Source organism: Bacillus rossius (genome assembly GCF_032445375.1).
Source record: "Bacillus rossius redtenbacheri isolate Brsri chromosome 4 unlocalized genomic scaffold, Brsri_v3 Brsri_v3_scf4_2, whole genome shotgun sequence".
Taxonomy (NCBI): Eukaryota; Metazoa; Arthropoda; class Insecta; order Phasmatodea; family Bacillidae; genus Bacillus; species Bacillus rossius.
The window spans coordinates 37991861-38004631 of NW_026962011.1; the positions used below are offsets into that span (position 1 = coordinate 37991861).

General features: G+C 42.6%; 1 protein-coding gene across 6 annotated transcripts in view; it reads left to right on the top strand.

Moving 5' to 3' along the window:
* The window catches only part of LOC134542491 (b(0,+)-type amino acid transporter 1), a 112147-nt gene that overhangs the window by 92125 nt on the left and 7251 nt on the right, over positions 1–12771 (top strand). For all 6 annotated transcript variants that reach the window (XM_063386829.1, XM_063386828.1, XM_063386827.1 and 3 more), the window contains exons 6-11: positions 1749–1874; positions 5845–5989; positions 7130–7253; positions 9599–9702; positions 11162–11258; positions 12192–12341. In XM_063386829.1, coding sequence (XP_063242899.1) covers positions 1749–1874; positions 5845–5989; positions 7130–7253; positions 9599–9702; positions 11162–11258; positions 12192–12341 — 746 coding nt within the window. The remainder of the gene's footprint in view (positions 1–1748; positions 1875–5844; positions 5990–7129; positions 7254–9598; positions 9703–11161; positions 11259–12191; positions 12342–12771) is intronic.

Genomic DNA, 12771 nt, shown 5'->3' on the forward strand with positions numbered 1-12771 from the left:
GAGTGACAAGCCAATGTAAACGATTACACATAAATTGCCATCAAGGTTTATAAGTTGTTTTTTTTTTTTCGGGATGTTTGAGAGAAATACTTTTACTCCAGTTTTAACTTTAATTCGAACAAAAAAACAAAACACCGTGCGTGAACTCATTTCAAATGAACATCCAACATTTTGTGTATATGCAAAATAACCAGTCTAACCATATTTGTAGAACGAGATTCTGGCACGAATGTCGCTACTTTTTTTTTTTTTTTTTGCGCTGACGTGACAGATGAGGAATGTGTGTTCGGTTGGCGTCCATCGCGCTGTGACGACGCGTGGCGTGTGCCATTCACGGGGAGGGAGGGGGGGTTTCTCCCAAGATTTCATTTGATAACCCAGCACTCTTAGTCTAAGTCTTTCCGCTTCGGGGCCCCATGGACACGGATACGCCGTATGAGTAGGGGCAGGCATTTTTCGCGAATAAATCTGAACGCTTGTTAGACTGCAACAGGGTATACCAGCACCAGCGGTCTCTTCCTCGCGACTGGCGACCGTCTGCGAGATAAGTCAATGCCTTATTTGACCGGGCCAATCAGGACTTGTTTGCTTCCGCACGCACTGACCCACGGTGATTGGTGTTGTAAAAATCTACACTGACCTGAAAGAAACTCGCCCAATTAAGAAACACAGACGATGATGCTGCAGTGTTTTTTTTTTAACTTTCAGGCTAGTCTCGGAATCTTTTCGCGAAATTTGCATGCCCCTACGGTATGAGCGATCGGGAAAGCCGCTAGAGCTCCGGCTATGACCAGTAGCTGAGACCACCACCTCGACCTCCCTAGCTCACTCGGCTGACCAGACAGTTGGCTGCGTGCTTATCCCTTAAGGTGGGTTTACGATTGAAATTAAGAATTAAGACTTAATACTTAGTCGTGTACTTACCATATGACTCTATGTAAACTAGTGGAATGGTTTATGATTGTCGTGAGTGAATTTTGACGGGTCGTGTGCGAACCATATGATGACTTAAGACTTAACAGAAATGGTTATATTTTATATTTTTCGTTAAGACTTAAGGGAAGCGACCAATCACAACAAACCGGAACCTTGCAACCGGATGTTTATGTCTTATTATTGGACCGAGCGAGGCAGTATTTTGGGTTAGAATTCGTACATTTGTCATTTGTAGAGACAGGAAAAATTCGCGGGTTCAATGACCTCCAGGATAGACTCCAATATCCTCTACACACTCGGGCAAATGCCAACTGTTCATTGGTTGCTGACTTGTGAGTCGTCTCGACTGGGTGGCCTGTGATTCGACACTTCTATGAGTGAGGGTCTCTAATTGGCCCTCAGTCCTCCAGATTAACAGTGAACCAATGGCAGAAGCAGCACTAAGGTATAATTATTTGAATTTTAACATAACACGAAATGAACCCGCGAATTTTTCAGGTCCCTAGTCATTTGTAATCATCATCCATTTCGAAAAATAGATATCCCATTTGTCAATAACCTATTTCAAACCTGCTTCTCCGTTTCGAACAATGGCCGACCATGTGTTTTGTGCTGTGATTGGTTAGAATTAACGACTTCTATGTCAATCATAAACTGGAAAATTTAGTTTTGACTTAATCGTGTGCTCGATGTTAAGTTATAATTCTTGAGTAAATCAATCGTAAACCCAGCTTCAGCTGGCGCCTGCCCCCGTGGTCCGGCGGAGGCCCGCCCAGGCTAGTGACCGCAGCTGTGTCGCCGCTGTGTTGCAGCGATAATCCTCCTGATCAACTGCTACAGCGTGAACCTGGCGACGGGCGTGCAGAATGTGTTCACGGCCGCCAAGCTGGTCGCCATCCTCATCGTCATCTGCGGCGGCGCCTACAAGCTCGCCCAAGGTACGTGATAGCTTGTATGTATATTCAAAGGTGATAGCGCCGAGTTCAGCGCTCCAGTGGAACATCTCGGCCCTCGGGCACACGGCGCTCGGTTGCGACTAGAGGTGTAAAAGTAACGAAAAAAAAAAGTGTACCCGTATGTATTCGTTACTACAACAATCAGTACTCGTTACTTTCGTATCGCTACTCGTTACTTCTGATACCGCATAACTAGAGACCGGAAAAATTCGCGGATTCATTTCACGACAGCCTGAAATACAAATAGTTATACCTCAGTGCTGCCTCTGCTATTGGCCCACAACTCACCTGGAAGACCCGGGGCCAGTGAGAAACACTCAACCGTAGCTGTATCGAATCACAGGCCGCTACGTTGGAACACCTTCACAACACAGCAGCCAATGAGAGGGTGACATTTGACCGAGGGTACGTAGAACTATAAAGTTCATCCTAGAGGTCATTGAACCCGCGAATTTTTCCGGTCCCTACGCATAACATGCTATGTTATGTAACAGCAACGAATCGAGTCGTATTTCGTACGCGTACAGTATGACGCGTAAATAATAATAAATCTAATATAAACAATTAAAAATATTTGATAATTAACAGCTTTTGTTAACCAAGAAACAATTAAATCTCATTAGAGCGGCTTTATTATAATATCTCTTTTAAGATAAGAAAAAAAACGTGAAAATACGCGATAATAAAAAACAAAAACAAACATATTTATAATTTATAAAAAATACTTTCTTACGTTGTTTCTGTTCCAATCTAAAACTTTGTCACCTTTAATAAACAGTAAAAAACTTGGACGACGAATTTTCAAATTATACTTTTCTTAATAAACAAACATCGTTCTTTGTAACGAATAAGCGCGCGCATGCGTAAAACATACGAAAAATGCGAGTAACGAAATGCATTCGTGTGTTACGTTTCGTTACTCGTTACTAGATGCCGCACCCGTTACTCAGTAACGAATACATACGGTTTGCTACAGCTCTAGTTGGGAGTCATTTCGTTAATGCGCAATGCCGTAGGGACACCTGTATTCCGCGAATACATTTCCTGTCAAGGTATTTCACAAAACACTGTAGCCTTTTTCTAAGAGTCATGGGCATGGCAAATTGTGAGGGTGCAGCAGTACGGTGACCACATTCTCATTGGCCCCATCAAGAGCGGGACGACACCTCTCACCGACCTCAGCCAATAACCACAGGAGAAAAGCTACAGTATTTTGTGGAAATACCTTGACACGAAATGTATTCGCGAAATACATGTGTTCTTAGTAATGCGTAACCACGGTGCTGCATATGTGGCGGATGGAGCGAACCAAAGTTCACAAAGCCAAATATAAACTTTATAGCATTAACTGTTAAATGAATTTCAACAAGGTTTACAGTATTTTAATACAATTCCTTGTCGAATATCACGTCCAAAGCCGGGGTTTAGTATATTTTTTCTAAGTCTGTTTCGCTTTTATCGGAGCAGTTTCATTATGTAGTTAAAAATTTTATGTTTGCTAAATGATTCATTAGTCGACGTAGATGCTCCGGCAGCGAATTCCAGCGGCGGGTGCGAAAACTACGTGTGATTAGCGTCCAGAAATGTGGTTGAGAACATAACTTGCGTACGTTTATCACGTTGGTCATTATTTTAAAGAATTCTAAGTTTAATTTCGTGTCCCAGTTGCGTATTATTAACGTATTTGCAACATGAGAACACATGAATTTGCTCGTTATCGAGGTTGGATGTTACACATCTCTGGTGAGAACTGAAAGGCTAGCTCACTTTTTTTTCTTTCATTGTATCTCTTTTATTTTATTTTTATCCCACTGGTAAAATGTCCCGACAATGGTTATAAACTTGCGTGACTTTTTACAACTAATATTATATATATATGTTGAGAAAATTTGAGACGACGCAAGAGAGGTTTCGCTTTGAAGCCCTCGCACGCTAGCAAAGACCGGGCGATGAAATGAACCAAGATGGCGGAGTGAGACCAAGCCTTAATCCTTTCAGTGTGTTCGTTCACTGAAGTGGACGACTGATACATCGAGTTTATCAAACCTTGAATATGTGGGTTATGGGTGTACATTCTAGTCATCATCATATTTTATGGTTTATAGAGTTAATATATCATCTCTGATCTCATGCTTTCTTCCACATTTTTTTTAAATACATAGTCATGAATTTTCCATCTTATGAAAAATAAATCCTTATCATGTATTAATATTTACTTTATAATAATTTTGTTACAAATTTATAATTGGTAAAAATAGTTTTCCGTAGCACCAAGTAACTTATCAACCCACCATCGTAATTCAAGTAATAACCTAGCCGTCAATATACATGGAAAAGTGAACACAAACGAGTTTAGACTTGTAAACGCAAGGGAAACAAACACCTCACAAACCTCGCGCCCAGCCAATGGGGAGGTGGCGCTGCCTGTGACGTCACACGACTCCCGGCGAGGCGGGGCGTGAACTGGGGAGCTGTTCCCCCCCCCCCCCTCATCGACCCAACCCCCTCCCGCTCGATATCACTCGAGCGTACTGTCGCCGCGCCATCGATAATCGTTATGTCGGCCTCACAACTACGTCGCTCCGACCTGCCTGCTCGGGCAGCTTCACGTGCGAGCGGTGTGCCTGTGGGGAAGCCTAAGATGCACATCAAGTTCTGTCCCTGCCCGATTACACCCGAACAATTCACCTTCGGCCGACCTCGGGTTTATTTATATACATTTATATATTTCTCTGGTTATTTTAATGTGGCTATACTAACCTAACTAACCGTCCATAGTGTTTTAAAGTGTTTTAATGTAGCTAACCTAACCGACCACTTTTAATATTTGAATCCATTTTTCCTGCGCAAAAAATAAAACAAATCCCGAGATTGGCCGAAGGTGAATTGTTCGGGTGTAATCGGGAATGGCAGAACATTATGTGCATCTTAGGTCTCCCCATAGGCGACGGGATCACTGCACAAACGCCTTACTCGTGACTACGAGCACCCATTCACTGTCATCTCCTGGGTCCTGGGTACGATTCCAACATCCCGGCACCACTCAACCTAATATAACTCTAACCGTCTGGCTGACAGGCAACACACAGCTAGAAGCATGAACATTTCCGTAGTTGAGAACTAAAGAAATGCTTTTTGAAAATTCAACCTCTAAGGTGTTAAATAGAGGATGAAAGTATTTACAGAAGTTTGTCATTTTTGAAGTTATAAATATGAAAATTGATGTTTAGGCTTCTATTTATATGTAAATAAGTCAGTTCTATCAGAATTTTTGTTAGGTCATCAAAAATAAGGATAAGATACTTTACCATCGGGCACACGGCTAGTTTTAAATGAAACTGTTAAAATACTAATTTACAATTGGATTTCTAAGAATTTAACAGTAAGAAATAGTCCTGTTCTTGAAATATGTTTGTGTGCACATATACGAGGGTAACGGTTTATGATTGTTGTTCTAACTGTTAATCGCAAACTAGCCCTAAACGACACAAAGAGACGTGCCTCTGTCAAGCGGCAGTTGGACCTTTGAATATATATATATACGGTATAGAAGTCGCGAGTGGATAGGATTTACTCTACGTTTTTCAGGAGCGTATGATGAGCAGCTTGGGAAACTTCACCGCTGCAGGGCGCTGCCATAACGCCCTGTATCTCTTAGGTTGTTATTTACACGTTAGAGCGCAGCACTGTCGCCCGCTGTCATTCCCCCGCTCCCACCATCCAACATTCACTGCAGCTCAAGGTCGTTCAACAGGAGGGGGAAGTGGTGTTTGAAGAGTTCGACACTTGTCCGCTAGGGACCACCACAAGTCGATGCCCTAGAGATGGTGGCGATTGCGGCGGTGAATTAACCAACTACCTCAAAACCGTATTAGAAATGTTAACCTGGGCTGGCGACTTCTATCCAGTATATATATATTCAAAGGTTGGATGCAGCAACTCGGTGTTGCAGGCAACACGCAGCATCTGCACGGCGTGTTCGAGGGCACCACGTCGTCCATGGGCAACATTGCCACCGCCTTCTACACGGGCCTGTGGGCCTACGACGGCTGGAACAACCTCAACTACGTCACGGAGGAGATCAAGAACCCGTCTGTGTGAGTGGCCGCCGACTCCCCCCCACTCCCCTACCCGGTGCGAGTGAACGGTAGATATGCCCCCCTCCCCTCCCACACACGCGACCAGCCGTGCGTCCTCGCTGCAGCTCTGCACGCACGCAGCATGGGTCAGTGTGGACTTGAGAAGGGTGTTTCGCCAAGAGCCTCTCCTTCGTGCCGTAGGCTATCGCCTCTGTCGCTGCCGGCTACTGCAGCTCAGAGCTTCGCTTTGTTCACAACAGCGTTCAACAGGAAACAGATGTGAAGGATGACACGAATTTAAATTAGTTATCAATTCAAAAGAATCAATTTGAATTTATTATTCGTGGCTCCCAAGGTGCAACACTCTTTAAAACTGAGTTTAAATTTTAAAAAAATCAGCTAGTATTTTGACAAGCAATTTTATGATTCATGTTAACGTATCATTTAACTTAAAACAAAAAAAGCTTGCTTTTATTATCTTTATGTTGTGACATTGTAGCCTCGTGCAGCAGGGCTTTTGTGTGGCTGCAAACAACACCTCCCGTGTCTCTGTGTTTAGTGATTGCGTCATTCTGAACGCGCAAAATCAATTTGCTCTGTAAGAACCTCGAAACTTGTTGCCTGTTGCCCCTGACGGGTGGCAATGATGCAACCCGCGTGACGCGACTGCTCTGCTCGCGGCCGCATTGCGCTCCGAAGGGGGAGCCGCGGCGTCTGTCGAAAAACCCAGGCCCAGCAGGTTTGTATAGAGCCGAGACAGCGGTAAGGCACGCAATTCGCGCGTGGAGCTATTGGTCCGTGGGCCGTCGACAACAGGGTGGGGAAACACAACCGTACCAGCTTCACTAAGGAACAAAACCATTCAAACTTGCGGTCATTCATCCACGTAAAAGCTTCGGAACTTATCGATCAATGAACACTCTATTTTTTGTCGCCTCTCCTGTTCTGATAGCTCCACGGTTTTGTGCAGGACATTTTAATTACTTAAAATTAAATATATAGATGTATGAGTGACGACGCTGTGGTCAGCCCGTCACTCGGAACAAAGTAATGATCTTGAATGGAATGCGGCTCGGCCACAGGCGAATGTCAGTTAAGCTCCGCCGTGCGGCGACAGCCGGGGGCCTAAGAGCGTGCGCTCCCGTCTCATTCCCGCAGGAACCTGCCGCGCTCCATAGCGATCGGCATCCCGCTGGTGACGCTGTGCTACGCGCTCATCAACATATCGTACCTGGCCGTCATGTCGCCCCTGGAGATGGTGGAGTCGGAGGCGGTGGCCGTGGTGAGTCCCCTCCTGAGCACAGCGCTCTTCGCGGTCTATAACTATGCTAATACAGTTAGTTTACACGAATCAGTGGCGTAGCCAGGATTTGTGTATGGGGGGTATTAAGCAGGGGCGTAGCCAGGGGGGGGGGTTTAGGGGTTCAACCCCCCCCCCCCCCCTTTAGCACCAAATCTTTAATTAATTTCTTATTCATCACTCAAACAAATTTTATAATAAAATAAATAAAATATTTACCATTACAATATTTAAATTTAAGTACCGAAAACTGCTAAAATAGCACTATTTTACACCTTAAAATCCTAATTTTCCCGGGGAGGGGGGGGCATGCTTCTTAACACCCCCCATACACAAATCCTGGCTACGCCACTGATTTTAAGAAGCATGGCCCCCGTATTAAAGTGGCCGGGAAAATTTGGATTTTAAGGTGTAAAATAGTGCTATTTTAGCAGTTTTTGGTACTTAAATTTAAATATTGTAATGGTAAAAATTTTTATTAATTTTAATATGAAATTTGTTTGAGTGATGAACAAGAAATTATTTAAGGTTTTGGTGCTAAAGGGGGGGGAGGGTTGAACCCTAACCCCCCCCCCCACCCTGGCTACGCCCCTGACACAAATTAAAACAAAACTGCAACACACTCCCTAAAGTTCTGCACCCAAGAAAACAAAACCGTAGAAATCACAAAAAAAAAAAAAAAACAGGGGGTTGTCTGTAAAGTCGGTTTACGGACGATAATTTAACGTGATAAGAAAAGATTGATGAATTAATTGCATAGTTTTTAATTTTCAAATATTATTTACAGTTTTTGCAATTTTAATTTAAATAATTTGTTTAAATATAATCACGAACAATTAGTTATAGAAATAAACTGAAATCAAATCAATGTCAATAAATTGTTAATTTGAAATGACGAAATTGGACAAATAAATCAAATTTTTTAAAATTGCTGCTTTTAAAAAGCCCGCGTTAACCTTTTTGATATTATATATATATCATTTTCTCGCACGGTGGTTGGCCGGTTCTTGCACGCTCGGCTCAGGCGGAACGTGAAAATGGGTCATGCGTTTTCGTGCGTGCAGCCGGCGTTCATCGATTTATAAGACGTTATCACGTCAACAAAAATTACCTGTATTCTATAGATGCTAAATATAGTTAATTCATACTTTGAATAACTAGATAATAAAAAAAAATATTTTATTTATCACATTGTTTGATCATATCCATTATTAACAAAATGAATTTTACAAACATCAAGTTGCGTTTACTAAATTGTTAAATTCATATAAAGCCATTGTGCAGTTTTTACATTGGTTAGTACAATTTTAAAATAAAATCATATTAATTTTACTTTGAGAATCATTTTTAAGTGTTTCTAGGCATTTCAAAACTAGCCTTTATTATGTTAGTACAGATTCAAGAGTGTAATGTATTCTTATACTCGGGTAGTATTGTCCTAAAATGACAATTCGTTAAATATCTGTGACACCCAAATGGGTTGTTTTCCTCAGACCAATCTTGCTTGTCAGTAGTTTTCGGTCTTGGCCATCAGCCAACGGTAGCTTGGCAACAAGAGTGGATACAGGGCATTATATATCACATTAAAGAATTACCCAAATGTATTCCTGAAAGTGTGAACGTCCTCACAGGCAGAGATGGATCAACCCCTGGTGTAGGATGTGACGATAAAAATTTTGTAGGCTAAAAAAAATTGTAAAAACAAATAACTAAAAAAAAAAATAGATTTTACTTATTAGACTTATAAATTAATCATGTTTCAATGGAGATCCATATTACTCAGTTTCTAGTGAGTTTACGCTGCATGCTTTTGCACAGTCAGTGCTTGTGTCAAATAATTGTTCAATATTGTGTATTAAACAAATTAACACAGAAATTTTTTATTTTTTTTGCTTTTTTAATTACAATTTAATATTATTTCTAAAAATACTGTATGTGAACTAAATTTCCAAAGGGGGGGGGGGGGGGAAATATACCTTTTTATAAAGAATCATCGATCCCTCCTATTAAAATGGGGGGGTCCCGGGAAAATTTGTATTTCAAGGTTGAAAATGGTGCTATTTAAGCAGTTTTATTATCTAAAAATTGATTACACAGCACTTTCTTTGCCCCCACTTCAAAGTTTCAGAGGGGGGGGGGGGGGGGGCAAAATACCCTTGCTCCCCCCTGTTGTTGCGCCCCTGGTGGGAAGGAAGGGAGATGGACGTAATACAATCTCTGCCCCCGGCGAAGGGAAAGCCCGCCCGCACAGGCTAGCAGTGGCACGTCTGGCTGTCTTGTCCCGTTGCTGCAGTGCTGTGTGACGAGCGAGTGCTTCGTCTGCGCAGACGTTCGGCAACCGCCTGCTGGGGGTGATGGCCTGGCTCATGCCGCTCTCGGTGACCGTGTCCACCTTCGGCTCGGCCAACGGCACGCTGTTCGCTGCTGGCAGGTGAGCAGGGCCGGCGCGTCCATGTAGGCGAACTAGGCAACCGCCTAGGGCGCCAAGTAGCTGGCGGCGGCGCAGCACGACACATAACAGCTGATATAATATGTTTAACGATTATTGAAACTAGATGAAAATGGATTTTTGTAACAATTTGGAATGTTTATATTGATATAAGTAATTATTTAAAGTCCACGGTGACCTGTTTATGATTTGTTATAAGTAAAAAAAAAGTAAAAAAAAAAAACAGCTTACATTTGATTGTGGACAAAATCTTAGGCTTACGTGATGTATTTTGAGGCACGAAATTTTTTTTTTTGTGGTGTATTGCCGGGAGGGGGGGGGGGGGGGGGCAATTAAGGTTTTTCGCCTAGGGCGCCAATTTACCTTGCACCGGCCCTGCAGGTGAGGGCGCCTTGCGCACAGCACGTCACGTGGGCATTCTCACTGCATTCTCACAGTTCCCTTCCAACACAGATATGATGCAAGATCTACTAATACACAAAGCTTACACATCCTTGTGTGTTATGTACTCAAATAAGTATATTTCTTCATATATAAACCACTTTAATCACACGTTTATAACCCTAACGATACATGCTGCTTCATTACTTAACATAACAACATCCGTCCATAGATATAGATCTTTACAGACATCACACTCTACATTAATACACTACATTGTGACAGTGCAAACCTCTGAAAATATTTTAAGTTAGCATTTAATATTGCACGGCTATAATGAAATGAGGCTCAAAACATTTGGACTCCAGCTCTGTGGCCATATGCAGTATGTGTTACTCGAACCACCTCTGGGCCGGCCTGCTTGCCAAATTAAGAGTGATGCCTTCGCATGCATGACTGTCAAAAAACACTAGACTTTGTACGTATGTTCGTGAATTTATATTTGTCATGGCTTTATAAAACACCTATGATGTGTTTAGTCCAAAAGTTGTAGGCAAATAAGTGCAGACACCTTCCGGCAATGTCCTATTTTTTATTATAGAGATTTGTGAGGGATGACACCTCCCCTAGCATAGCGAAGCACAAATTAGACATACCCTGTGTAGGAGACATAACTAAAAGTGTTTCATACGGCCTAGAGTTCCAGCACAATTTGTCCCTGTCAATGCTATAAACTCGTCAGATCCTACGGCACCTTAATATTCAACTGGGGAAATTTTTTCCTACTCAAACTTTGACAAAGAGAAGGAGGGGGGGGGGGGCAGGAAGTGTATGTATAGCCACAAATTTTTCATATTTAATCTATTAAAAGGTGTGTTGATTTCTCATGTGGCAATTTAAGTCGTCCCCCCCCCCCCCCCCCCCCGTTGATGGCTGCTCCAATCCCCGGCATGCATCCACGCATCAGGCGGAAGTTAGGGAAGTGTTCATGTTGAACCAGTGACGAACGGAACAGGCTGAGAGTGTGACGGTAACGTTGTGTGTTGTGCTATGGGCGCAGGCTCTGCTACGCAGCCAGTCGCGAGGGTCACCTGCTGGACATACTCTCCTACGTGCACATACGGCGCTACACCCCGGCACCTGGACTGATATTCCACGTGAGTACGGCGCACGCGTGCACTCTCACGCTGCTCTGCTCACTTTGGCAACCAGCCTGTCTTCACAAGGAGACAAGTACATCACCAGTACTCAGGGGCGCAACAACTAAATTTCCAAAGGGGGGGCAATATACCTTTTTATAAAGAATCATCGATCCCCCCTACTGAAGCGGGGGGTCCAGGGGTTCTCCCCCAAGAAAATTTGTTTTTCAAGGTGGAAAATGGTGCTATTTAAGTAGTTTTATTATCTAAAAATTGATTACACTGCACTTTCTTTGCCCCCGTTTGCCCCCACTTCAAGGTTTCAGAGGGGGGGCAAAATACCCTTCCCCCCCCCCCCCTGTTGTTGCGCCCCTGCGAGTACTAACAGTCAGTTTTACATGCACCCATAGGTAAAAATATTATTTCCCACAGGTTTTTTTACTAAAATATTACTCTGTATTTTAAGATCATTGAGTTTTGAAAATTGTGGCATTATAAGTATTTGAAATACATATGTATATAAAAATAGCAAACATAAGAAAGTCTATAGCTAATCAGAGACATGCCAGAGCTTTTAGATGAATGAAAAGTACTATTTTACACTAGAAAAATAAAAAATAAAAATTCAATTTTATTTTCAATTAGAGGTTATTTACATAAAAACCACCCTTGTAATTTACTTTTTAACAAAAATGAAATAACGATGTCGATTTGTTATGGTGGAGTGTCGAAGCTAAGAAACCCATCAGAAGTGCATTGATAGGTAGGTACATTGGTCTACAAAAATATTTTAAAAAAACTGAAATATTGTGAAGTTTTATTCGGGTCACTGAAAAATGATATTATTTTTAACAAGGGTTGTTTTGGGTGTAAAACCCTTCAGTGGTGTGGCTACAGTGCAGAGGGTAGAGCAGTTGCACCTGAGTGACAGGACGACACCGTGTGCCCCAGTCGCTGATTGCGGGCGCAATGGTGCTGTCTGGCAGCATCGACTCGCTGATAGACTTCTTCAGCTTCACCGCCTGGATCTTCTACGGGGGAGCCATGCTGGCGCTCATCGTCATGAGATACACCAAGCCCCACGCGCCGCGGCCCTACAAGGTGGGTGCCCCTCCTCGCGGAGGTCTTGGTCCCCCGCAGCTCTCACACCTAACATCCGGTCAACATGCTTACTCATTGTCAGTCTACCACTGTGGAGATGCGAGAGGCACTTGATTGTATTGCCACTTACCTACATTCCTAAAATAATCACAAAATTGGAATCTCAAAATACAATTTTAAACACGTAACTCCAAAAAAATGTGTAATATCTAAGTACTGAACTTTGTTTGTAGTTAAATATTCAGTCATTATAATTTCTGGATGTAAAATCATGGATGCTCAGCATATGCTGCAACGGAGTTCTAGTGGCCAGTAAGCAGTACAGTAATCTATAACTATTTATTTATCTTCCACAAAATACAATTTTTCTGTCATCATACTGAGAGCTCAGAGTTTTAAAATAAATTAAACCATAGAACAGGATACGGTA